This window comes from Stylophora pistillata, chromosome 14 (assembly GCF_964205215.1).
Source record: "Stylophora pistillata chromosome 14, jaStyPist1.2, whole genome shotgun sequence".
In the NCBI taxonomy this organism is placed as follows: Eukaryota; Metazoa; Cnidaria; class Anthozoa; order Scleractinia; family Pocilloporidae; genus Stylophora; species Stylophora pistillata.
The window spans coordinates 12,808,746-12,835,283 of NC_142532.1; the positions used below are offsets into that span (position 1 = coordinate 12,808,746).

Sequence of the window (26,538 nt, forward strand, 5' to 3'; positions counted from 1 at the left end):
ATACTACACATTGCAAGCTAAAGAAGTTTCATTACCACAATAAACTAAAGAGATTTCATTACTACAATATTATTGGGGTTCTAAGCCATGCATTAGTTTACTAAATTATAAGCTAAAAGATACGTACAGTTGTCATACAAATTAAATACAATAAAATTACTGGTGAGTTAAAACAAGACATATCAATCAAAATACAGGCAAAGCAGATTGGAAGGTAGAGAGGAGAGAATTGTGATATACGGATGTGAGCGAAGTACTACAGTTATAATTTTCGATAATCATTGGTTTTGAATTTCAATATTAGTGAATTCTGTTGTTGTTGTTGTTGTTGTTGTTGTTGTCATTGTTAATGTTGTTGTTGTTTGTGTTGATTTTCTTGCCAGTGCCAGAAGATGATAATGATAACCTTGCAAATGGGACTTTTTCAAATCACTGACTCACGGGGGACTTGTTTAGTTTAGACTTGGAAGTAGAGGGTATTCCTTCGGAACGTTTCAATATTCACACTCGAAAGTTTCAATAAACGCCGGTTATAGGCGAACTACCGCCGCCTATAACACATCTTATCGCCGTGTGTTGAGCCTGCGAGCAGGCTCCCGTGTTTGGGTTTCACCCTCCGGCCTCTTTTCCGGGCGTCAACCGCTTATGGAGAAAGGTTATTAAAATCCCACCTAAAAGTTATTATTTCTTCTTAAACTGACATGGTGAATACAGATTTCAAGCAGATAGGCTTTGAAAGTAATAACGTATTCTCAAAGATTCACTTTCTCCACATTTGCGCACGTTGTGAAGATTTTTTGTTACTAAAGGGAACTTTACTTGTTGATTCATGAACTTTCTTCAAAGGCTGACCATTCTGAGAAACCTTCAATTATAACTTTGATTACAATGCTGGCTGAGAAAATGGTGAAGAAATACGACACAGTGGCTATCAGTAGAACGGTAGGAGACAATTCATAATATTTTTAATTATAACTTAATTATTTTTAATTGTTTTTAATTATAACTTTGATTACAATGCTGGCTGAGAAAATGGTGAAGAAATATGACACAGTGGCTATCAGTAGAACGGTAGGGGACAATTCATAATATTTTTCCCCTCTTTAGGTTGTTAGTTTCTTTTTTTAATCTCATCTTTTAATGTTTTTATTTTGTGTCTTCAGGGTTCTCAATAGAATTTTTGAACAGCTTTTGATGTGCTACTCTCACGCGTAACACTTAAAATACGTGGCCAAAGACCGTGTATCTTGGGCTCTTAGGGCCCAAACTGGTATGGGCCTTTCACCTATCTGCGAGAGGCCTGGGCTAGAATTACAAATTTAATGTGACGCCACATTTCAACGTTGCAGAGACGTTGCGGAGCATAACGATTATTCGGTCATTCTAGACCATTCCGTGGTCTGCTGACAGGCTATTCGTTTCTAAAACTAAAACCGACTAACAGTCAATACTAAACTCGGTTACCTCCTCAAAAGTCGTTCTTTTATTTTCGATTAATAGATCAATTGATCTACTAACCGAAGCGCTTTGAGAGCCGTAACAAATACCGTGACACCTGTGACACTTGTTACGGGTAACGGGTTCTACCGAGAACCCTGCTCTTTGAAGCACAACCCTACCCGCCTTTTTATTTTTCACTTCAATAAATTGCCAACCGCCCATTCATCGATTCCATAGAAATTAGGCGTGATTTTAAGAGGCTACATAACGATTTATTCATTCAGACGAATACAGCGCAAATTCAACGCGTTTGCCAGTTTTAACCCTTCACCCCGAGAGATGACCAAAAAGAAATTTTCCCTAGCCATATTCATATAGTTACAAGATAAAAGGAAAGCATATTTGAGTTGACACCAAATTGTCCAAGCTAAAATTATAAGCAACGTATGGAAATCATTGCGGAGAATTGATATTTTGATCGTGGGAGTTATAGGGTTAATTTCTGTCGTTCTTTGGTATCCTAAACCGTCCTAGTGGCTTACTTTTACCGCTTTTGCAACTCTAGGAAGCGATTATTTCTAGGTGTCATTGAGCTGGTATTTAGAATAAACTGTGACTCTTTAAAATGGCCTAAAGTATCACCAAAGCAAAATATTTGAACTACAAAACATTCGCCATAGAATTAGGCTGTTGAATCGTTTTCGAAAACGTTAATTCTGCCTGAAACGAGATCGGCCATTAGAACGCTAGAATGGTTTACGTCGTAATTTGGTGATATGTGTTTTCGCACCAGTTTTGTATATACCTACGGTACATGAAGTTGTGGTTAATGATCTCTGATTCACCTCCAGGTGACTGATGCTGCAGTTGAGCAAGCTAAGCGACTCTTAACCTCCTCTAAACCGACACCTCAAAGTCATCTGAAGGCTCTCCCGGCTCCCGCAGAGACAGCTCTGCCAACCGAAATAGAACTAAAAGAGAGCGAAGAGGCTTGGAATATAACGCGAGGGAACAATCTAAGGTAGCTGAAGACACTTCACCAGAGTCACTTGAAACAACCATGACCTTTGCGATTACAAGAAACAGCAGTAAATTCCCTTTAATAGAGAGATTTAGCACCGCGTTGACGTGAAACGGCAAACGTCAGCTTGTTCTTTTACGTTTCACGTAAAATAGCGTGAACCTCGATGCTTTATCTTCGCAGGAGGTCACGTCATGGGATTTGAAGGCGCCCTTGTATGACTTACAAGGATTAGTTTTGGTGCCTTTTTCCGGCAATTAACTTCTACTCTCAGAGAAAAAGTGAAAAAAATCTTGCGTACCAGTCAAACGCGAAGCATATAACATTCACGTAGAGACGGTAAAGCGCAACCGGCAAACGTGAAAAAATTGCGGGAAAAACAAGGTCACTTTGTCATTCTTGCCGCTCATGTTTCACGTCAACGCTGTGCGAAATCTCTCTATTTCCTTTGTCGTCGTTGTTTCCTTTGGTCCTTAGCAGTGAATGGCACAACTGTATTTAGGCGGAATCTTGTTTGGTCCTTACGATTTTGTCAACATTAATTTCTATGGATTCCTCATTAATAGATCCTTATCTCTTTTCAGGAATTATCAGAAACTCGTCGGTATACTTGTTGATATGTTGGAGAGCGAGAATTTGTAAGTTATTTTCCACTTTCTGCATTTATAGTTAATGTAAGGTATTTTTCGTTGTGACAATTGTTTTGAATTCTCAAAATATTTTCTCGACCATAACTTTGAACTAAAGTTTTCCGGTTAAATTCTTTGGACACGCCACGTTTTAGGGTCACACGGAAACTTTTGAGAAGAGTCTGTCGGCAGGACTTCCAATCTCTTCACTCTTTACTTACTAATGAATATATTTAGGAGTTTATTTCTCGCTTATGGTAAACGTTCCTACCAGCGCTGGACTGAGGATCGAACAGTCCAGGTTGGAGCCTTGGCCGGATCAACTGTTAAATGTTCTGGAAAAGACGCTTTAATCTCCCACGGCCTCTCCCTCTCCACCCTGGGTTACAATTGAGGACCGGCAAAATCACAGTTAAAATCCCTTTGGGCTCTAGGGTTTGTGTGCGTTTGAGAAGGAGGTGTGTGTGTGTGTGTGTGTGTGTGTGTGTGTGTGTGTGTGTGTGTGTGTGTGTGTGTGTGTGTGTGTGTGTGTGTGGGTGTGGGGGGGGGGGGGGCTTTAGCTTACAGTGGACTGGCATCTATCAGGAGAATAGTAGTAACGCTCCTACTCGTTTCATGAAGATTAAATTGGGATAAGCTCGGGCGAAACGACCGTTCTGTATCGTAGGCTAGATTTACCTCCCAAGCACCTTACACCTGTACATTTATTGCCGTTTGACCTTCCATTTGATGGCTGCGTCGCAACCTTTTTCCTTACATAAATTTCTGTTTCCTCCTATAAGATTATATTTCATTATTCTGCACTGATATGATCAATACTTTAAATCCTCTTCTGTTTTCAGACGCTGGCGGTATCTTCAGATTTGTTTCAGTTTCCTCTTAATGTTAATCCGTTATGATGTTCCTCTGCCAGAAAACGCAGTGAAGCTCTGTGTGAAATTCCTGAATCATGATGCATTAGTAATTAGAAAGGTAAAGAATATGTTGAGCGAGCAGTTCCTGTCATCCAATTTCAAATGGCCGACTAGTGCAAAGTCTGGAATCGAAACCTTTCTCCAAGATAAAGATAAAATCTAATTCGTCTTGTAGGATCCAAACTTCAAACAAATTTCGCGTTCGGGTAGTTAACCGAGTTACACAAAACCTTGTTACAACTTTGAAGAAGATAAATTTCATTTGACCTACACATGAAAATCAAGTAAAGCAGTGACCTACGTCGATGAGCCGTAATTTTAGCCTGAAAAAATTAAGGCGTCCACGGGAATCGAACCCGTACCTTCCAGATACCAATTGGGCGCTACTAAAAATCTTATTGGTTAGCCAAGCCATTTACTAAGTTCCTATGAGATACGCGTTCTATACTCAGCTGGAATCATTCATGCGCAAAGCTCACTTGCTTTTTAAGAGCCTCTCTGTCAATAGTAAGTCAGAACAACCATAAAGCTTTCACTGTACCATTTTTCTTGTTCGTGCCTCATTTGTTGTCATCGTTTTTTGTTAGCTCGCAATAAATGCCGTTGGAGCAGTCCTTAAACAGCGGAAAAGACCCCACGCTAAAATAGTGGTCAATCCCTACACTGTTGGTGAGCATAGCTCAGTATGTTTTATGAGCTTAGTTATACTAAGGACCATGTTTTTTGTGCGTTTGAATAAGGATGTCTCAACAAAGAGAGGTTCCTCTGAATTCTGCACGGCGTGTTGTGGTTCATTTTGATATTTCGCTTTGTTTTGTATCTGATGAGTTGTTGTACCGTTTAGGAAGCGAAGCAAATTGAAGCTGAAACAAGGTTTAGTAAACATAGAATAGACTTTTGATAACCTCATCTCTCTTTCCTAGAGGTGATTTATGTATACGAGAGACAGAAGAATTTCGTTTAGTGAAACCGTCCTAATATGAATTTTTTTCTCCTTTCAGCTGGCTTACCCGAGCCAACGACAACAGTTGTTCAGCCAGGCGATCGGGATGATAACAAATGGTATAAATAACTCATACACTATTCGTGTTAAAGTTTAAAGTATTTCAAATTGACATAGACTTCAGAATGAAAACAAGGAAACCACTCGAGGCGTGGGATACATCTGTGTCTAAATCGCGATTGGTTTTTAGTTTTGCATTTGATTGGTTGAGTTGTTGGTGCCCAGTTCCTTTTACCAGTTACGGAACGTAGAAGAAGAAAAACAGCAAACAAACAAAGTAGTCCTGGAGTATCTACGACATCATATAGATTGTTCCATGATGGTTGATGAATTGTTCGACGGTTTAAAATCATCTCAGGACTGAACTGTGCAGGCTCAGGGACGAAATATTGTTCGTAAAATGAATCATTTGTTTTTGTCCTTGCCATCATCATCATCATTTTCATTCTACTCTTTATTATTACTTTTATCACTATTATAATTGATATTATTGTTGTTATTATTAATGATTTTTTTAACATGTTATTGTTTTTATTCAGGCTGCAGTACTCGTCCGATGTTGTCCCAAAAACAAAGAGTGAATGGGAGAACTTTGTTTTCATCGACAAAACTCACTGGGGTTACTATACATGGCCAAAGTAAGCGTTGCTAACTGATACGATAACCGTAATTTAACTTTCTATGCCTTTGTTTTTCGATACAGGTCAGCTGATTATTCCAGCAGTTTTCTCCATTCTCCCATTAAGCGCGCTGTAATTAACAAATAAGTTCCTTATTGTCGGGCGTCTGTCCTCACTGGAAAAGATCCCAGATTACGTCAAAATGTGGTCAGGACAGAAGAACGGCTCACGAGCAGCTGAGTGTGTCGCTGATGTTCTCACAGAACAGACGCACAGTAACGTGGGACATATTAAGGAAACCTAAGCTATAATCCCGAAAAGTATTTACAGAACTTATGATAAAATGCGTAAAAATCGAAAACAAAAATGCGTCAAAATGTCTAGTAAAAATCCAAGGAAAGCTCATGGATACACAATTCGTTTAATAACAATTCAAGATTATTTACAAAAAAAGTATAACTGATAAAATTAGTGTACGAAAAGTCCATAAAAATTCAAACATCATGTATAAGATAAAAGGCATTCAGCTTAAAAATTGCCCCCCCCCCCCCCCAAAAAAAAAAAAAAAGAAAAAATTAAGATGCCCCATGAGGGCCCCACTGAAAAGCGCTATGGCGAGTTGGGCTCCCTCGTTAAATATTATTATTATTATTTATTTTGCAGTCTAATGAGTGTTCTATCTTGCTATGAAAAGGTGTTCGTGGGATCTATTTGGTTTTTTACAATGATAGTGGCGTCATGTAAGCAGCTGTCCATCGATAGATTATGATGAGTAAGAACTAATCAGCACGCGTGAATGATTCAGCCTAGTATATGAATTTCAAATGTCTGTTGGCTCATTTTCGTATAGAAAACTGCTGACTTATGCGTCTGCGGACAAGCAACCTCTCCTTGAGAGAACACGAGATCAACTTTCAGAGGTAAACAGCCCTCGTCAGAGTTTTATCCTTTTGTTTGTTTATGCTGTTAATCCCTTCTTCCTTCGTTTGTTTTGTTGTTTGTGTCTTTATTTCTCCACGCGCACCATGCTCTCCTTTAGACCCTTGGTTGAATATTATCCCGGGGTTTCAATCAGAGCCGGTTGTCAGCGATCTTTCGCTGCCTAGAAAACCCTTAACCGCTGTCTGCAAGCAGGCTCGTGTTTGGGTTTCACCTTCCGACCCCGCTACCGGTCACAGCCTTCTGTTACGCCATTGTCACCCGCTTATGAAAAAAGTCATGAAACCCCTAAATATCTTTGTTTGGGAATTAGCAAGGATGCTACTTGGTCAGTGTGTCAACATTAAGTAGCCGTAATCAATGTTTAAATTGAATTTACTGTCTTGAAATTTTATTTTTATGTTTCAGGAGGAACGGCACATTTATGACGCATTCAGTCAAGAAGAATTTACGACAAAGTTTATTAACTTTCTGTCTCTAGAAGATAGAAAAGGCAAAGATAAATTCAACCTTCATCGTTTTATGTTATTTAAGGTTAGAAATAATATAGTTCTTTAATCGTTTGTCAGTGTGGTCTTTGTTCTCATTCAGTTTAAAAAGAGAATTGTCAGCATGGGCACTAGCAGGTTTTTCTAATAATAGCCTGCTACGTGAGGCGTTCCAAATAACTCGAAGGTTTCTTTTTCGATATATATAGTCTGTTTCATACATTTATTTGTCATTTACCGGGCGGGAGGGCCGTTTTGGAAAAAACTTTGCTCAAGGTCTTGAGTACGTCACGAGGCCGAAGCCTGTATTAGTAAATAACCCATTTTCTTTTCCTTTTTTCTTCTGGTTTCCTTTTTTCCGCTTTGCCGTGAATGGCGCAGAAATAATTACGGACCGTGGTCCGTATTGTGAAAACCCGGACCGGTTTGGAGGGCGCGATCAGCTCATGAGATTTGTGGATTTAAGAGTCCGGCCAGCTGAGAAGCTTGTCATTAAAAAAAAAAAAAAAAGATAATCTGTATTATTTTTCAACAGGGTCTCTTCAGAAACTTCGGCGATGCATTTTTAGATTTGATTAAGCCTCGCCTTGAACGACTTTGTATAGACTCGCAGGTAAGTCAAAACCTTTTGCGTTTAAGTCGTTACTAGGGACTTTAAGCAAACCACAACGGTGACAACAACGAAGAGTAATAAGCAAAGATCAAATAGGTAGAGCAATAGCTCAGCGCGTTTCTTAAAACTTTGTAAATCTCTCAGCCGTACTCTGCTAAGCAAGAACGTGAAATCACCTAGATTTGCGTGGGCCGAGAACGGAGCAAACTATTTAAGTTTCCTTTGGGCTCACATACATTTTGTTGAAGTTGAGGTGTAGCGCCAAAAACAACAATAAGCGCTCCCACCTATTCGCGGAATTCCAACCGAACATACAAATTCATTTTTCAGTCGACTTCTCTCTCGGCGTTGCCATCCTGACTGCTCAAAGTCCTTACTTTAATGTCAAGAATGCCTTAAATTATATTTTATTCCCTTTTCCAAACAAAGCCATGCTGCTGGTTTATTTGTTGATTTCAGGAGAGCAGCCAACGTTGTGCTGTAGAAATCATCGCCGCTGTCATACGGGGATGCAAACACTGGAAATTTGAAACGGTATCTAACGACGTTAACTCTGTAAAGGAGGACTTCATCAGATTCATGGGGTCGCCCTTGTAGTTTTTCAATCACCTAAGTGAAAAGATCTAGAAGTAAACATTCTATTCACAGCCTTCTTCATAAGCGACATTTATTTCTTGTCAGGATGATTGATTGCCGTTGTCCGAATACGTGAGCTTTCTGAGCCGTAAGATTGATCAGTATCTAATTTCTCCTTACATTGTCACCCCCTCAATCACACATCAGGGTCATGAGAATAAAGCAAATGATCTCATCCTAACCAAAGCTCTTGAGTTTTCAACATCTTCTCCTTGTCATCAATCCCTTGGAGTTGTATGGAGAACAGTAGGGAGAATAAGCGTACTGAAAGCGTATAAAGGATTAATTAGTTCTTATTGACCGAGCGGGAGGTCTGTATGGGAGAATCTTGACCGAGGTCGCCAGTACAGACCGAACGCAGTGGGGTTTGTACCAGCGACCGAGGTCAAGATTCTCCCATACAGACCGACTTAGCTCGGTTAATAAGATGTTTATTATATGGCTGTGTCTTATATGCCAATTTTTTTATATTCTTTGTACCTTTTTTTTCTAGACCAGTCTAGATGCCGGTCTAGATGGGAAAATCTAGACCGCTTTCAATATTGATTTCAGCCAATCAAATTCGTGAATTCGGTAGTTCCCAGTCCTTGTGAGACACGGCCATGTAATAATAAGGGTTATTAATAGTAGTTATTAGTAACAACTTCGCGTCGAGCAATTATACTTGAAAAAAATCCTCTTCCTGCCACTTTGTTTTAGTTCTTTTCCTCTCATGTTATCGCTGTCTTATCGGAGTGAAGAAATAATTATCGAGTACTGAGGGATAGCTTGTTCTTTATTGATTGTATCTTACTAGTTGGAGAGCCTATGGGAATTTTTAATTCCTCTCTTGAGAAAAGCCTTGTCTGTCGTGAACGTCGAGACCTTAGAAGACTGGGGCACTTGTATGGCAACTGCTGTGGTGAGACTCTCAGGATTAATATAACTTATGTGATATCTCTAAAGAATAGAAAAGAAAAATGATGTTAAACGTAAGATCAGCATACTGTGCCAAAACACCTCTATATGTTTGGTAGTAGTGATGGTTACCCGAAGTAGCAAATTAGACAAGAGGAGATTCACCACGTTACCGGTTTCGGCTAATCGGAATCAATAATGAGTTATATTTAATTCACTTTTTATCTGATTGGTTCAGACTGTTCACGTAGGAAAGTCTCTTCTCTTATTGGCTACGTTGTCATTAAGAGACTATAGCTGTTTGAAATTTATGTTAAATAATCTATCTTGCTACAGGAGAATCAGGATCCACGCCGAATTCATCGCTTTTTAGAAATGTTACTTGAAGACCCTTTGGACGATCAACGTGGCTCCTTCTCAGATTCAAGGTTAGCTGCTTTATTCTGATTCGTTTTTTGCTCACAAAGCGGCTGTTTTTGCTGAATATTTCTCCTGGCACGTAGTGTAGAATACAGATGCACCAGTCGCACGAGCCTCTCGCCTATTGCTACTCGCCCTACATTCATTCAAACCTACATTCATCTGGGTTTTGCCGTTTGCTTTAAACGTCTCGTTATTTAAGTATTGAATGTAACTTGTGTGTGTTCTTGTTCCTTTTCAGTCGTTTGTACTTCATTCAAGGAGCGTTATTTCAGCAGGAATGGCGTGTTCCTGATTTGTTACACCGGCTGATGAGTGTGTTAGAGCATCATCTCAACCATCCCTACAAGAACGTGCGTGATCGACTGGGAAGGTAAGTGGGCTCAAGTTCTTTGAAAAGCTTCGGACTTGGCAGGGCACTTGGAAAATAATGGGGGCAATCGCACCGAGATTATCACCCAATACCTCAACCCGGGAAAGTTTGTGCACTCGACATTCGAGGTCATACTCGTCTCTAGGCTTCGCTACCCAGAGAGCCTGCCTTGTTGGGTTACGATACAAACTCAATTTGCAAAATGAAAATTTGACTGGAAAAGAATCTTCACATGTTGTATACCATCAGTTGATTCAGGCCGCGAAAGAGAAGAAATTGCCGACACACTCTCCAATCCAACTAGTCAGTCGTGTTTGATCCCCTCTGCCCAGTGATCTCTGCTCAGCAATCGCTTTCGCCATGTCATGAATGATGATACCCAGAGTAAAATATGACACTCGTTTAATGTAGCTATTTAACAAAGATGACAACGTATTGGAGTTGGTCACATTCAAGTAGTGTTCAGTCGCATATTTATGTTTCTCATATACCTGAATGGTAGAATGGTAATCATAGTTATACTTCTGAAGATGAATCTGTGCTGATATTTTTGGTAGAGGCGATAATGCTGAATGAACCTAATTTTCTTAGCAAATAGGAGAAATCCTAGGAAGAGCAGTTTTCTTTCTTTACTCTTAAATTCTTACGAATGTCAGCTTAAATATATTCTACAGTACTTGTGAAATGCTCGTTTTCGATGATAAGGAGTTAGTCGTCCTTAGGTTTTGAATTGAATAAAAGAATGAAACAAAGGAAAGATGGAAAAGAATATAAAAGGGAAAGATAGAAAAAGAAAGAAAGTGGAAGAAATCGCTGGTCAGAAGACACAAGTAATTCTCAAGTTAGAACTGAACTCCGCACCATTTTCGTTTGCGAGAAAATGACGATTTATTCTTCTGGAAATTATGCGGAGCATCATGCTTAATGCTATACAAAGAAATGACCGTTAATTTGCTTCTTTACTGTCTCGTTTTCAGTGTTCTATGCAGTGCTTTGATGTACGACCTCAAGTTGCGTAGCACGGTACCTACCCGCTCTCCAAACAGGAAGCAGTTTTTTAGCAAGATACTTCCGCAACTGGCGGGACTACAAGAATTAGCGCGTGAGAAAGAAATCATGAGCGGAAGTGATGTCAGTGTAACAAATTCAGAGGAGACTGGAAAAGAGAAAGTAAAGGATGGGTCACTTGAAAGTGCTGAGAGAAAGGAAGCCATCAAGCGACTAAAGACAAGTAAGATCTTACGACGTTTGATCATAGACTGCCCTTGCATTTTTGTATTTTTTCCTTCTTCTTCTTCTTCTTCTTTATATTATTATTATAATTATAAATATTATTATTATTATTTATTTTTTTTATTATTGTTGTTATGATTATTATTACTTTTCCACGTGCATTTTTGCTGGCTTTTTCTAGAGCTGGTCACATTTTGTTTCATTGTTCGTTTTTAACTTTACACAACTCGCCTCATGAATGAATACGGCTAAATTTGTTTTGTTTTTTTTTTGTTTCTTCAGTGACAAACTGGCTTTTATCACACGCTGTTCGCTCTTTAAACAGTTGTCCTGAGGAATTCTTTGACCTTCTTCCTGTGGTGAGCAATCTTAAATTATATTCCTTACATTATATGGATAAGGTTCCTTTTCAACCAGTCAAGTTGAAGTTTTTCGTTGCTAGTTGAATGAAAAGGATTTAGTAGGCGGGATGCTAGTGTTGACTAACGTACAGTTTACGACCATAACTCGCAACTCGTGTGGTAAAATACGTAGGAAATGCTGCTCAAACTATAAACGATAGTGGAACTAAGTTTTGTTCTCTTTGTTTTTAAAAAGCTCCAACAGAAAAAGTGAAAAATCTATCTTTTTCGCAAAAATGGACAATATTTTTGCATGATTATTTTCAGACATTTGGTTGGTGAGTTAACCTTGTAACCCCGTAAGAGTGACTAGCGTCTAATTTCTCCTTAAATTTTCAACCTTGAATTAAACATAAAGGTCATGATTAAGACTGAAATGTTCTCCAATTTCAAAAGCTCTTGATTTTCATTCAAATTCTTCTTGTCAGCACTATAGGAAATGTAAAGAGAACAGTGTGGAGAATGTGAATGAGAATGATGAGAATGTGAGTGAGCAGGGGATTAAATGAAGGACTTTTCCTTATGACTTTGCTGAAAGTTAACTGAATACCCATTTCATATGTTTCCTAACAGATCATTCTTTTCGACTCTCAAGAAGACGACCCCGAACTACAACACTATTGCCACAGGGTAAGTGTAACCTTGAGACTCCCAGATGAGGTTAACAACTAATTTATCCTTACATTGTCTATTCATCATCCAGAAAACAGTTACTGAGAAACAGACAACATATCAGGGAGAGGGTAATATTTTTCAACTTTGATATAACTTCACATTCTCTAAGCTTGTTATCAAGGACGTGTATGGCATCAAGAGAGTGCAACTTCGAAAACAAGGAAAGGCTTACACAAGAGATAAAAACGTCTTTCTTGTGTGCATGGAAAGTCTCTTTACTAGGGACTCAAATGGACCCCGTTGGTGTTGTTTCTTGGTTTTTCTTTTTCCACACTGATGTTGCCTGTATCTCCTTTCTATGTAGACCATTACCTACTTATCTCAAATGGAGCTGCCATTTAGTTTGATTCCTGTAGCGTTACAGACAGTCAAACAGGTAGGCTACAACTCACAATCTCTCTGGTACCAAGTTATTCTCATTTGTCACAGAACAAGAAAGAAAACGCCGCTCGACATTTTAAACGATCTGGTAATGTTCTTTCTCATTTATCGCTTATCCAAAACAACTGAAGAACAATCCAAGGTTCTTAAGCATGGCCTGTTGCAACGGGCAGTGACTAGTGTAATGAGGGAATGATTAAAGACCTACCTAAATCTAAGTGAAAAGATACAAGTAAACACATTACTCAAACTACTAGGAGAGAAACAACGAAATTAGCTCCAGATGATGAAATGAAGCCCTCTGTACGTCCCTGGACTTGTTCCAAGATGTCTTGATGATGTTTTGATACCTACCGGTTCAAACTGTATTCCTATTGGCTGGAATGTTTATAACAGTGTTCCGTTTACCTTTACAGATCGCCGGCAATAACTTGTGGCACCCTAGGCGAAGCATTTTGGAGTACCTGCAAGTGATGATTTTTGCCAACCTCTTTGCTATCGCCAGTAACGCGCAGTTCGTTTCGGATGTCAAGGAGCTGGTGCTGAATCTCTTAGAAGATGAGCAATTAGAAGTAAGCGAGTTCATGTGTAACGCCACCTGACGTGTTAAGCGCCAGTTATGAGTATTCTGCTGCTACAGCTTTTTGTAATCAATGGCAAAAACCGAAAAAATATATAGATTCTCTAACGAGATTTCGTAAAACGCGTTTTCCTGGTGATTTATTGTTTAACTCTTTTACCCCAAGGAGGGACAGGTTTCTAATATCTCCTCAGATTATGACCCCTGAATCAAACATCCGGGTAACAAGAATTAAAGCAATGATCACCCACCAAAGAAGCTCTTGATTGCAATACAAGTTCTCCTTCTCAGTACCTTAAGATGATGGAAGTGAGTTAGGGGTCAAACTTTTTTTCCCCTCAGGTTCGTGAGACGGCAGCAGCAACTTTCAGTGGCCTCGTTCACTATGGTTTCTTTGACCTTGATGATGAACTCCAGGTAAGATCAATTTAGTCCCAACTTTAAAGAATGTCAGTGAGTGCTGAATTACAGGGAACGTGTCATCGGACTGAGAGCCTGCCATAGGCTGAGTTACTGACTTGATTTATCTATTACAGAAACAATTTACTAAGATGGCGAACACTAAGCTCAAGAAAAAGAAAAAAGGTGTGGATGGTGCAAACGGACTCAACTATGACGCAGGTACCGTGGAAGAAAGAATGATCTCATTCTGGTCGTATTTCTGTTTCATCTCCTTTCAACAACGATGGTTTGGACTTTTTTTCCTTATTAATCAACGCAATTCAACTCTATGTATAAATTTATTAAAACGTTGCCTCTGTCCTCGACAATACGTGGAGAGGTAAATTTTGAGTCGAACATCGTAAAACTGAGAATAAGACAGTGCAGCCGCCGACCATTGAAACTCCAAAGATCACAAAAAATAAACGGGGTGGCGGAGCATCATGTTGGACCAGTATCAGGGAGTTATTACGATGACTTTCCTATGGATAGTCAGTAGGTCGAGGAATCGTGAAAAAATTATTCTATTTTGTGATTTTAACTTCAGCCTTGATCCATCGTCACGCCGGAGTGTTGGGGTTAGCTAGTTGTGTCCAGGCCTTCCCCTATGATGTACCGTCCTGGATGCCACAGATCTTGTTGGACCTGGGTGACCACCTACACGATCCACATCCGATACAGGTAAGGCAAGAAATGGAAAACTTGATTACAGTATTTGGAACTGGTTAGGAATGGAAATGAGCACAAAAGCCATCGTTTAAAGAAAAACTTGTGAGTTTGCCTTTAGTTAACTGTATGTGACGCTCCACGATGGCATTCCAAGTCTCTTGTTGAAGTTAAAGTTACTGAGAAGAACTTTTGTCTTTCACCATTCAAGGTGTATTTAACTCCGTCTGTGGCAGGAACCTAGGTGTCTAGCTATTCAGATGAAAGCGCGAGCAGACTATCGTAAGCGCTGCGGTACAAGCCGCGAAATCTGCGAGATTCGAGCTGGCAAATGAAGTCAGTTTTCGAAAGAGTCGTTAGTGGGTACAATCGAAGCCACATAGTATTTTAATCAATACTTATTGATCGTCAAGTCCTTTCTTTTTTTCCTTATCAGGCCACTGTCAAAAAAGTCATGTCGGACTTCCGTCGTACCCATCACGACAACTGGCAGGAACATAAACAGAAATTCACCGAAGATCAGCTACTGGTGTTAACAGATCTACTGGTGTCCCCGTGTTATTACGCCTAAACAGCAAGAAAATGTTTCTTTTATAGCCCTCTGATTATTCTATTCTTTACCATCAAAGCCCTTCTCTTTTAGCGCTGCCTCGACTGTTACTGTGAACGGTTTTATTTTCAAGTGCTGCAGCTGTTTTTAGACACGATACGACGTCACAGTGAGATTAGTCTGACGTAATCGCATGTTCCTCACGTGATCCTGTTGAGTGGATCATATCTGTGCCGAGCGCAGCATCTCGTTGTGGAGATGAAATTAAGCTTGAAAATAAGTATAGCAAAGATTGAAATCGTAGTGAAAACGACAAATTTATCTTGAACTCTCCTTATCGTAACTTTTAGTTGTTTTAAACTTTAATAAACTAACCTTTTAAACTTTATTAAACTTTACCTTTCATAAAGCAGTGGACACACTTGCGCATGCTCGAAATTTTTCGTAACCATATCGTCTTCAGGTTTTTAACTGGCAGGAGCAAAATCACTTTGAACCCCAGAGTTCACGCTGTATTGATGTGTTTTTTTCTTTTTTTGTCTATTTTTTGTTTACTTCGCTCTCTTGATGGACTATGCGAGGAGGAAGGATTGCTCTTCTTTCGATACAGATAATAAACTATTTACAATCTCTCCTTTGAACTAATGTCTGTGACAACTGCTTTTGAGTACGTAAAAAACCAGGTGAACCAAAAATATTTTTTGTGACAGGAATGGCCTTGTTCTAGGCCAAAGACGACGCACTAGGCAGACTTGGTGTCGTTTCGTTTTTCGATGTTCGTCCCCTAAATGATTAGAAGGAAAGGTGAATGGAAAGTCTCTCCTCCATGTTATAGATATTTAACTCCCTGAAACCCAGAAAGTGAAGAGATTTTTTGCTTTAAACACGAAGGCGCGCTATAAAAGGAGCCTTAGGTCCCACTGGACCATTTGTCAATCAACCGTCGTGTGATGTACAACTCTTAGAGTCAAGTCAGCTTGAGCTACAGTTACTCCAAAGCAGTGAACAGCGGGCGCATTCCTCAAAATTGTTTTACGTCTTCATCACATTATAAGAATTTTTGAGATTTGTTTTTCCTTTCTCAAATGGAAACTCTATTTATGACGGTAAATTTGAGATCGAAGTAGGTGGTTCGCACGTTACCTCATGCCACCATGCTGGTGGAAGAAAACAATAGATATCTCATTAGCTCCTTTTGTTCGTCTACCAACATTTAAATTTGACCCGCACACGTCAACGGTGAGTGACAAATGAGCCTAGGTCTTCCCAGGGAAGACTTCCTTATATAGCGCGCCTTCGTGTTTAAAAAGCAGCAAATACTGAGACATGAACTTACTAGGATCCAAAATCCTCGCGTTATTTATCCTTCTGATTCACTATCACCGTGACTTAAAAACTCCTCATGGAATTGGTATTTGAACATCTGATTGAATCGGATGTACTAGGTAAATTAGCTCAATTTCCATCATCGGGGAATAAATGTCATGTGCGGTCGAACGTCTTTCAAACGTTCCTGCCTATAACAAACAACAAATGGTACTCTTGGCTTGAGTTTGCTCTGAAAAGTCTCTGTAAATTAGTCTCAAGTTGTGATAACTTGTCGCCACTTTTATATGCCCTTCGCCGTAAATTTCCCTTCTTATCTTAAGCGCCATCTCATGACATTGTTTGGCTTGAGTGTACTCTCTAAGGTTACGGTAAACATTTCCCAGGTTGTTATAGCTCCCTGCAACGTCCGCGTGCTCCTCGCCGAAAACTTTTTTCCTAATTTCCAGTGCTTTCTTGTGATATTCCATCGCCCGATGGTATTGTTGAAGATCATTGTGAACATTCCCCAAGTTATTGTAACTTCTTGCTATTTCAGCATGTTCCTCTCCGTAAATCTTCTTTCCAATAATCACTGCCTTTTCGTAGTATACTTTTGCTTTGTGGTGTTGTCGAAGGTCACTGTAGACAACACCCATGTTGTTATAGCTTGTTGCCACGCACGGATGTTCTTCCCCGTAGATCTTTTTGGTAATGGTCAATGCTTTCTTGTAGTATACCTTAGCTTCATTGTAGTCTCCAAGTTTGCGAGAGACGTTTCCCAAGTTGTTGTAACAGCCTGCCATGTAGGCATGTTCCTTTCCATAAACAGCTATGGAAATATTTGTGGATTCTTCCAGGAATGACAAAGACAATTCGTATTCGCATTGCAATGTTAGCACCCTACCATGAACGGCAAGAATGTCTGCTTTCAGTGTTTCAGTTTCCTTCGCGTTTCCCATGTACTCGATGAGTCCACAGGCAGATGAAGAAAAAAGAATCGCATCAGATGGCTTGCTTAGATCACAACAGACAGCAGCAGTTGTCGAAAGCCACGCAGCTATACCGGCAGGAGTGATAGAAGACGCTAGTGTTTTCACCAAATCATCTCTATTTTCAAACGTAGTCGTAAGGACGTCATGCAGCGCTTTACAATGACTCGTCACTCGCCTTAGCTTTACGCATGCTTGACCTTTCGTGAATAAATGGCCACACTCTGAGAGAAGAACCTGGTGCAAACTCCTTATTGAGTCTGGTAAGGCCTTCCGGGCCTCAGAATGAGTCATCCAAGTTGCTTTGAGCAATTCGTGCACTATTTGGTGCACTTTGAAGTACTCTGGAGCTTCATCGTCTCCGCGAAAGCAAATGATCAAAGAAGATTTCAAAATCTTTGCTTTGATCAGCTCTTTCGTTGGTCTTTTGTGGGGCTCTTTCGTGGGTGTGGCTGTGCGAGCTTTGATGAAACTAGCAGCTGCTTCAACTGGAAGGGATTCAGAAGCACACAGAGAAAGAAGACAGAACGTCTGACGAAGAACTTCATCGTTTTTCGAAGCATTGTTTATAGCCATCTTTAAAGCAGTGGTCAGAGTTTTCGAGTAAGCTCCATTTTCCTTTGCAAGCGGTTCTTCGGTACCTTCACGTTCGCCTCGAGAAAATGTTTCTAGATAATCAGGCCATGTGTAATTTGGAGAGCCATGTCCAACAACAGTGCAAACGTAAAATGCAGCAGCTGCTAAGGCGAGCGGCTGAAATCCAAGAACTTCGGCAACCTCCTCAGCCCGCTTGTGGTTCGAGATTTGAGATACTTGCTTCAGCAGCTCCAGAGCGTCCTCTCTTTGCATCCCCATGCTGAGCGATTCATGGTATGTATGAGGAGCTCTTGTTGGAATGGCACTGGTATCTTGAGTTGTAATTAGAACCTGGCCGTGACCACACTCTTCGCTGGCAGTCTGGGGTAGAGAGCCACGGACCATGGACAGGTCCTCCACGTTATCAGCAATAATCAACCATTTACAGAACTGCCTCATTTTGGGAAAAATTAAACTTTTAAGATGTTGGATTGTTTCCTTAGGACTGCTATCTTTCCAGGTCGCAAGCTGAGTTAAGGTGTACTCTGTCACTCCCAACTGTTTAGCCAGAGTGATGTAAGAATCTGCAAGAGTCTCGAGAGTTTCTGCATTCATGGTTGCGACGAATGTTTCACCGTCGCTCTCATCTGATGATGTTGTGAAGAATTCTTGTCCAATCTGACGAGCAATTTGACTTTTCCCACAACCAGGACTTCCTGACAAGTAGACAGTACTGACTACGCCTTTGCAGTCATTTTCAAGCTTCTGCATTTCGGTTAAAATTCTTGCAACATCATTTGTACGTTTGACTATTTGATGAGAGGGCTTGAATGGCAGGTGACAGAAAGATGCGACTTTGGAATTTAACTCGTCAGTGAGACATTGGACCTGTTCTTGTTCTCGTTGTATGGTGTCTTCTGCCTGCTGTAAATCATACATGAGACTTCGAACCTGTTTTTCCGAGGCACTAGAATTCGACTTTGCTCTCTTTAATTCCTCTTGAAGTATATTAAGCAGTACCATTAGGCGATTAACTTCAGCAGTAGGAAAGCTCGTCTGATTTTTTACTTCTTCAATATAACTGGTTGGAAGATTCAAGGAGCTGACATCAACCAAAACTCTTCCAATGCATTTATAAAATTCGGCATCGGTAAATTGGGCCTCAGTTTTATGGGCAATGTAATTCCTGAACTCTCGAAGGTCATCAACATTTGTCCTTGCCGACCCACTTAGGGTAGTCCCAATACTATCTGAGAACAGGATGGCGAAGAACAAACAGCTGCAGTCCCACTCTGCGGTGTTACCATTTTTGATCGTTGTTAGTAATCGCGCATTCTTTGAACGACTTTTCTTTGATTCGCTGTTAAAGAAATCGCGACCATTCTGTGTTGTGTCTTTCCATTCTCCAAACCTTCCTTTGTAACGGAGATCCCATTCTGATTTGAACATGCTTCGAAGACTTTTTGGAACCAGGTCAAATACGATGTAACAAATTCGAAAAAAGTTCAACTGTTCTGTAGTGTACTCCATCGTGACTGAATTTCTGCGGAGAAAATTAAGTGCACCATTGAAGTTAAAAAAAAGTGCCGACGAAATTTAGGGAGGACCGTTTATTTTAGTAAGCGAGAATAAATCTCTCTCAAAACTTCAGTTCAGATAAGTTTTTAGATCATTAACTATGTGTTAAAATAAGATGAGAGGATTTATCACATAGTATCAACGTAAAGGGTTTGCCGTTGACCCCTAGTAAATTTTGTAGTCGAACTGTTCAGGGCTTTGTTTTTCGTTTGTATTTTTTATCTTTATGAAATGAGAAATCCATTTCTAAAACGCGTGACTTAAAAACGACTTCCTCTCTTCAACGCCACTTCTTTGTTGCGGGAAACGGGTTTTACAATCGCTTTGTTTTCAAGCCCCTCTACCTATCCTCTATTTGGTGCCAGAATATGCACGGATATTTCTCCGCAGACGTTATCTGTTCCAAGATGCGAACAGTTTTCCGAAAGCGAAGCTCGAGGAAAACTGTGAGCCTGGAGTAACAGATAGTTGTTGATTATCCTTCTGATACTTTGCAAAGCGCATGAAAAAATGATCATGAACAGCTTACTGTTTGCAGCGTGGAAATTTTTCTTTGCTCTGGTAAGACTATATGAACAATTACATAGTTCCCTTCTTCTGTGAAACCCCAAAAAAACTCTCTCATCTTGAATTAATTTTTAAACGAAGACTCGTCGCAATGGACGTAAGATTTGAAAATTGGGGAATATCTCTTAGCTTGGGTGATTTCCTAAGATATCCCCCAGTTTTAGCCGGGGAATATTCGGTCACGTGATGCATTTAGAGCAAAAACATTTGGTGGATCATAGCTCTTCGTTTGCTGAGCGAACCACACAAAACTTATGTGTCATTACACCCCTTCCTCCCTATGACGACTTCCCCTCGACAACGATCAACTCCCCCTCCCCCCGTCCCAAAATGGCCGTGGTGAGGAAAATTTGCTTAATGTTGGAACCAAATACAGCTATAGAATAAGAAGGTTAATTCAAAATTTAATTACAAGGTTAAGCTGATTGCTTCGTTCTGAAAATCTAGGCAAAAGGTCGTTTTCAAGCAAGCCCTCGGTGCGGCCTCAATCAGCAATAACGTCTGAAAACCGTCTCATGTGTCAACCCCAGATTTCACCAATTTTCGACATCTTGAAGCCTCCACTTGCCAAGACTCATCCCTCCTCGTAATAGATTTGACTCAGCATGACTTCTTCCTATTGTCAAGCAGGTCGTGAATCAAATATTTCCTATTCACAGCAGATTTCCCTTTCTTCGGGGAAAAGAAAAGCACTGAATTTGTAAATTATAAATAGAACGCTCTAGCACGGCGGTTTTGTCCAGATAAGAGTAGAAAAAAGTCCGTCATTTCTTTAACTTGATACGATCTAGCCTGTTACAATTGAGTATAAATTTTGTCATTTCAGTCTGAAGAAAATGATAACGTCTTTCACAGGAAGAATGAAGTACGTCGGATATACAAAAAGTTACTCACTTGAGTGATATTGAAGTTGATTTTGTGCATTTCAAACGAATGTTACAGTCTGTTCCTGTTTTTAAACAACTTAAATTTCCATGTGATGACCGTGAGTGAACGTAACAGCTTTTGAGATTTGTTGGTCATAATTGTTTGAAGGATCCTTTAATCATCCAGTGCCCACAAACAACAATACAGCAGCATTGAAATCGTAAAAACAGTTAAGAAGAAAGCTAATTCTGGAGAACTATTTTCGTCTGGAAAGCTAATCCCAAACAAAGACTCCGTCTGTGACACCAACCATTAAAACTGAATTAATTAAAAACATCTGACACATTATCCTACTATTCGCCTGAACGCAGTAACAGTATTAACGTTCCTTCTCTTGAGAGTAGCCTTTTCAGATTATACTTACATTTAACTACTCCTGTAGACTTTCGTATCTTTTGGTATCCATCCACAAAGGAGAGTGTCGGAAAAAGATGGCACGAAAAAGGACTACGATGTGCTGCTTCAGCGTCATTCGATATCCGGTATCCAGTGGTATATGATATCTAGTGGTATATGAAAGGTTACCTAAAGGGCACTTACCTACCGGTTTTATCATTCTGAAAAAAATTTCCCAAGTGGGTTAACCCCACTATGAAAACCAATGAGCTGTTTTAACAGGAAAGATTGAGCTATTTTAGGGAAGTAATTAGACGATTATTTGTGGGCATCATTCAGATGATAAGGGCCGCTATAAAAAGCCTAAGTCTTCTTATTTTTAGATCAGATTTTTCCCTTTCCATCGTCAAGTTATATTTAGTTATCGATAACTGCATTAAAGCTTTAAGCCTTTCAATTATTTCATTGATGAGTGAAGTTCTCAGGCTATTTTAGAAACTTGTATTTGGGTGAAGTATTTACCTATTTTCATACCGAGGCCAACGCACGTTCTTCTCCCACAAAAGGTTTACTTATAAGCGCAACCGAAGCGCAAGCGTTATTGTGGACACATTTATAAACTGATTCACCCCAAATGACAATAACAGATGATTTTGTTGGAATAGATTCGGCCCAGATTGTGGCAAGTCAGATTGAAAATTAGCTAACTAATAACACAGGAATAAAAGTTGAACTGTTTAATTTCCTCACGGATCATAAATGGGGAAACAAAATTCTGCCCATTAAAGTCAGAAACCGCTGGACGGTGGTCAATAAGGAAAAGAGATGCGAGAAAGATCTCTGGGAATCTGTTCGATCACATGACAGGGAGAAGAAAGAGGAGTACCAGTGTAAAACTGCATTTGATAACCGCGCTTATTGCCAACTCTAATCTGATTGGCTAAACTTATGCTACGATCGTTGTGTGGTACATTCCACGCCACCACCACCAGATTACCACGTGAGCACCATGCCTCCGCACAAAAAAATCATTTTGGGCCATAATGTTTGCTCATATCCTTCCATTCCTATGCCGCCGCAGTATTTTTAACTCCCCGCTAATTTCACAATTGAAGACAACGTGGATGGGCTCTGAAGGAAAGCTCCACGAGTGAGCAGCGTCTTGGCTTTGAAATCATGGTTGACATTTTGGAACTGTGCAGTACGTACTTTAATGACCACTTGCCATTCAAAATTCGCCGTCATCCCAAAGTTTCCTTGCATCCCCGCAATTTGTGCGAGCACATAAGACGGAACCAAACGTAAAATTATCTCCGAGGTAACTTGCACCGCAGTTGCTTGTTCAAAACGACTCACAAGGCGTCAAAAACTCAAGCAATGGGGGCCATATTTGTGTTCCGCGGGTGACGCTATATCGAAGGCGTTCGTCGAGGGTCGAACACACAAGTTTATAGTACAGCGGTTAAATTTGAAATAAGTCGTGTAAGCTGCAGCACGTGTTCCCCACGAAAAGTTCAAACCCGAAGTGGGTAAAATCGTACTGAACAAAGGATGAAGATATACAAAAACGAATGAAAATGCACTTTCTTCCTAGTTACCTTGTGAGGTAAATATTTCGTACTTTAATACCTCATGATTTAATGAGAATAGTGACTTCTGTATTAAACTTAAAAACTAAATGTCGCGTGTGGGTGCAGAGCGTGAGACAAATGAGAATTCCGCACTTGTACCCATCCTTCTGTTTAAAGTGCACCAGCTCGATGCAAGGCCAAGAGAGAGAAAGCCAGCCCGTTTTTGCGTCAGCGACTTCACTACAAATATAATGACAGGCAACTAAAGGGTTATGTATTGAACTTGTATTCAGACCTTAACAGCTCGGGAAATTTTGGAAATTTATTTCTGCACTCCTTTCTTATGAGCATGTGAAGTCAAACTGAAATAAACAAATTACACTAATTACTTTTCAGGCACTGTGCCGTAATGTTCTTGAGCTAATTGTACTTACAATTCTGTTTTCCTTTCCCTTTCTTGAACCTTGTGTTCCCGTTACGATTTTCGAAACGCATGTTCATTTTTATAGAGAAATGTCCCTAGGGATATTACGTGACTTGAAATAATTTCGTGCAAAACAGGTTACTTTATTCTCAAAGTGACTGCCGTTTTAAATTGAAGGAACAGCTTTTTTCACTTACGACTTAATAATTTTACACTTGTTATAAGCACTGAAAGTAGACATTGCATGCCTATCATGTTGGCTCTTCTGTTGGCAGAACAGGGCAAGTCAATAAGTCATGTCTACAGTACTTAGTCGCTACTAGATAAATAGGGTTTATTACTGCGAGGAACGCTTTCGTATATTTTATGAAACCGCAGTACACATATATAATTTTCAGGTTTAATACGAACCACATTAATGACCTGCTCCCAGTTGGCTTGTTAGCTCAGTTTGTAGAGCACTGCACCGGTATCGCAGAGGTCATAGATTCAAATCCCGTACTGACCTAAATTTTTTTCAGGCCTTATTTCCACCTACTAATTAAATTTAATTTAATAACTTCTAGAGCGCTATTTTCATTCAATGATCAACAGCGCTTAACAACTTAGAATACCACAGTAAATTCAAATTTATAAAACTAATTACATGTACATTAATATTAACAATGTATATAAGAATAATATGGAATATCCATAATAAGGATCTTAATTAGGAATAAGGATCTTAATAAGGAACTTAATTAGTAATACTAATAAATTAAAAGTAATTGTCAGACAGGGTACTTTGAGAAAGCTGCACGAAATAAATAAGTTTTCAGCTTACATTTAAAAATGGAAAATGATTGAATATCACGTAATTCAGCTGGCAGAGCAATCCATAAGTACGGGGCAGCAGCAGAGAATGATCTGTCCCCCAACGTGGCAAGCATTTTCCCCTTAGGAGGGTCAAGTAATAAACTTTGATTTGATCTAAGATTATATACAGACCTAGGCTTGATGTTAATTAGTTCAATGATATACCTAGGCGCCCATCCATGAATAGCTTTAAATGTTAAAATTATGATCTTAAAATGAACACGATGTTGTACTGGTAACCAGTGAAGTTGACAAAGAGCAGGAGAAATATGCGAATACTTACTTAAACTCAGTACAAGTCTAACCGCAGCATTCTGCACACGTTGCAATTTGGCTATTTGCGACTTAGGAAGGCCATACAAAAGTCCATTACAATAGTCTAAACGACTAGTGATAAAAGCATGAATAAGCGTTAATAACGAATCGCGAGATAAATAATTCTTAATCCTCCTAATATTATGTAGGTGATAAAACGCGGAATTACAAATTTTATTAACGTGCGTTGACATTGACAACTTATTATCAAACCATGCACCGAGATTTCTAACACAGGAACTAGGATAAATATCACAATCACCTACGGAAATATTCCATTCATCGTTGATCTTACCTAATTGTTGTCTAGTTCCTATTAAGATCAACTCAGTTTTATCGTCATTAATCATTAGCCTATCCTTAATCATCCAATTTCTTAAATCACAAATACATCTATTCGTAGCACTGACAGCTTCATCAAGACTAGACTTATCATCAGACTTGAAACTAAGATACAATTGCGTATCATCAGCAAAGCAATGCACACTATGAAGATGTTTCTTTATGATAGTAAATAGCTTTGATGCATAAACTATGAATAATAAAGGTCCAAGGCAAGAGCCCTGTGGAACACCACAGTCCAATTCAAAATAATTGGACTGTGACGAGTACCGTGTATAGAGACCCGCTGGCTTCTTTGAGAAAGATAGGAGTGGAACCATTTGAGAGCATTCCCACGTAAACCAACATTTAATCAGTTTCACCAGAGTATGGTGAGGGTCGCACAACAGAGCGAGGCTCCAAAGTAAGTGCGCCCAATATCCCACCCATCCCACCCCAGGGGAGGACATCTATCACACAGTAATCTCGTGTGTGGGAAATTAACGTCTCCTACCCCAACCCTGCAGGAGACGGGACCTCCATTTATTCGTCCCTATCCGAGAAGACTAGAATATCTAACCATTTCTTGATGTTATAGAAAGGCAGCAAATTCTTCTCAATTGTTTTAAGACCCTGAGTGTTGGTCCGGTCGGGGCTCGAACCCTCGACCTCCCGCACAACAGTCCAGCGCTCTATCCATAGAGCTAACCGGGAGGTGGTGGAACATGGGACACTGTGGGACATGGGATACTGTGTCAAATGCTGCGCTAAGATCCAATAGAACCAATAACATCATTATGCAAACGATCGAGCGACACATCATGGGACACTGTGTCAAATGCTGCGCTAAGATCCAATAGAACCAATAACGTTACATATTGGGAGTTCATCTTTAAAAGAATATTCATTACTCTCAGTAATGCAGCCTCAGTACTGTGGTATTTTCTATATGCAGACTGGAATAAGGGATAAATGCTATTTGCCATCATATGTTCATGCAACTGATTGAAGACAGCTCTTTCAGTAAGTTTTGACACATACTGAAGATTACTGACTGGCCTATAGTTCTTAAATACCAGATCAAGACCGGTCTTCTTTAATAACGGATTAACCAGTGCACATTTCCAGTTTAATGCGAACGAACCAGACTCCAGGGACAGATTAATGACTTTAGTAATGACTGGAAGAAGCACGTCAATACAGTTAATCACAAAAGACGTTGGCATGGGATCCAAAATACAACTTTTCTTAGGAAAACCTTCAATGAGTTTACGCACATCTCCTTCTGACAATGGTTTAAAATGATCCATCAAAGCACCAGACTATGATTCAGTATCATCGCTAAAAACTTCTAATAAAGCTGAAGATGTTAATATATCAAGCTTAGCGTGAATCGTTCTGATCTTATCAATAAAGAACGTGCCCATCTCATTGGCAAGAGTTAATAAATTATTTGATGGTGGAAAAGGAACAACATGATCATGCTTCAGTAGTTTCTTAGTTGCCGTGAACAAATCCCTCGGATTGGAACTGTTCTTACCGATGAATTCCTTAAAAAATTCACGAAGCGCAGTATTCATAAGATAAGTGGTGTAGTTCCTCTTAGATTTAAACTCCAAAAAATCAGAAGCACAGCCAGTTCGGCGCCATTTTTTTTTTCTGCCCTTCGCCTTTCCTTCCTCGCTTGTTTAATATCATTATTAAACCAGGGCACAAGAGATCTGATTTTAAATCTCTTAGTTAACAGCGGAGCATGACGATCAAGAAGTGAAGAAAGCGTTGAATTATAACATTCAACAAGATCATCTAGGGTGTTGGGACTATTCAGGCACACTTAGTTTCCGCCAACTC

At 39.7% G+C, this 26,538-nt stretch overlaps 2 protein-coding genes across 2 annotated transcripts in view; one reads left to right on the top strand and one right to left on the bottom strand.

Moving 5' to 3' along the window:
• The window catches only part of LOC111330645 (proteasome activator complex subunit 4), a 47,195-nt gene extending 31,634 nt beyond the window's left edge, over nucleotides 1–15,561 (top strand). Inside the window, exons 32-54 of the mRNA XM_088744807.1 lie at nucleotides 847–942; nucleotides 2,292–2,461; nucleotides 3,046–3,099; nucleotides 3,933–4,062; nucleotides 4,592–4,673; nucleotides 5,006–5,066; nucleotides 5,547–5,645; nucleotides 6,478–6,547; nucleotides 6,975–7,100; nucleotides 7,590–7,667; nucleotides 8,127–8,201; nucleotides 9,100–9,204; nucleotides 9,537–9,628; nucleotides 9,862–9,993; nucleotides 10,971–11,224; nucleotides 11,509–11,585; nucleotides 12,201–12,257; nucleotides 12,607–12,678; nucleotides 13,100–13,255; nucleotides 13,606–13,680; nucleotides 13,800–13,884; nucleotides 14,252–14,385; nucleotides 14,807–15,561. Of these exons, the coding sequence (XP_088600933.1) occupies nucleotides 847–942; nucleotides 2,292–2,461; nucleotides 3,046–3,099; nucleotides 3,933–4,062; nucleotides 4,592–4,673; nucleotides 5,006–5,066; nucleotides 5,547–5,645; nucleotides 6,478–6,547; nucleotides 6,975–7,100; nucleotides 7,590–7,667; nucleotides 8,127–8,201; nucleotides 9,100–9,204; nucleotides 9,537–9,628; nucleotides 9,862–9,993; nucleotides 10,971–11,224; nucleotides 11,509–11,585; nucleotides 12,201–12,257; nucleotides 12,607–12,678; nucleotides 13,100–13,255; nucleotides 13,606–13,680; nucleotides 13,800–13,884; nucleotides 14,252–14,385; nucleotides 14,807–14,941 (2,415 nt within the window). The 3' untranslated portion in view covers nucleotides 14,942–15,561. The remainder of the gene's footprint in view (nucleotides 1–846; nucleotides 943–2,291; nucleotides 2,462–3,045; nucleotides 3,100–3,932; nucleotides 4,063–4,591; nucleotides 4,674–5,005; nucleotides 5,067–5,546; nucleotides 5,646–6,477; nucleotides 6,548–6,974; nucleotides 7,101–7,589; nucleotides 7,668–8,126; nucleotides 8,202–9,099; nucleotides 9,205–9,536; nucleotides 9,629–9,861; nucleotides 9,994–10,970; nucleotides 11,225–11,508; nucleotides 11,586–12,200; nucleotides 12,258–12,606; nucleotides 12,679–13,099; nucleotides 13,256–13,605; nucleotides 13,681–13,799; nucleotides 13,885–14,251; nucleotides 14,386–14,806) is intronic.
• On the bottom strand, nucleotides 15,219–22,972 carry LOC111330651 (uncharacterized). Its single transcript, XM_022935550.2, has 2 exons — nucleotides 21,230–22,972; nucleotides 15,219–19,336 (listed from the first exon to the last, which is right to left on the bottom strand). The coding sequence occupies exon 2, from the start codon at nucleotides 19,321–19,323 to the stop codon at nucleotides 16,438–16,440; it is 2,886 nt and encodes a 961-aa protein (XP_022791285.2). The 5' UTR covers nucleotides 19,324–19,336; nucleotides 21,230–22,972; the 3' UTR covers nucleotides 15,219–16,437.
• Nucleotides 22,973–26,538: the final 3,566 nt, after the last annotated feature.

Coding starts and splice junctions, on each gene's coding strand:
- LOC111330651 (XM_022935550.2), bottom strand. CDS start 19,323: ATGGAGTACACTACAGAACAGTTGAACTTTTTTCGAATTTGTTACATC.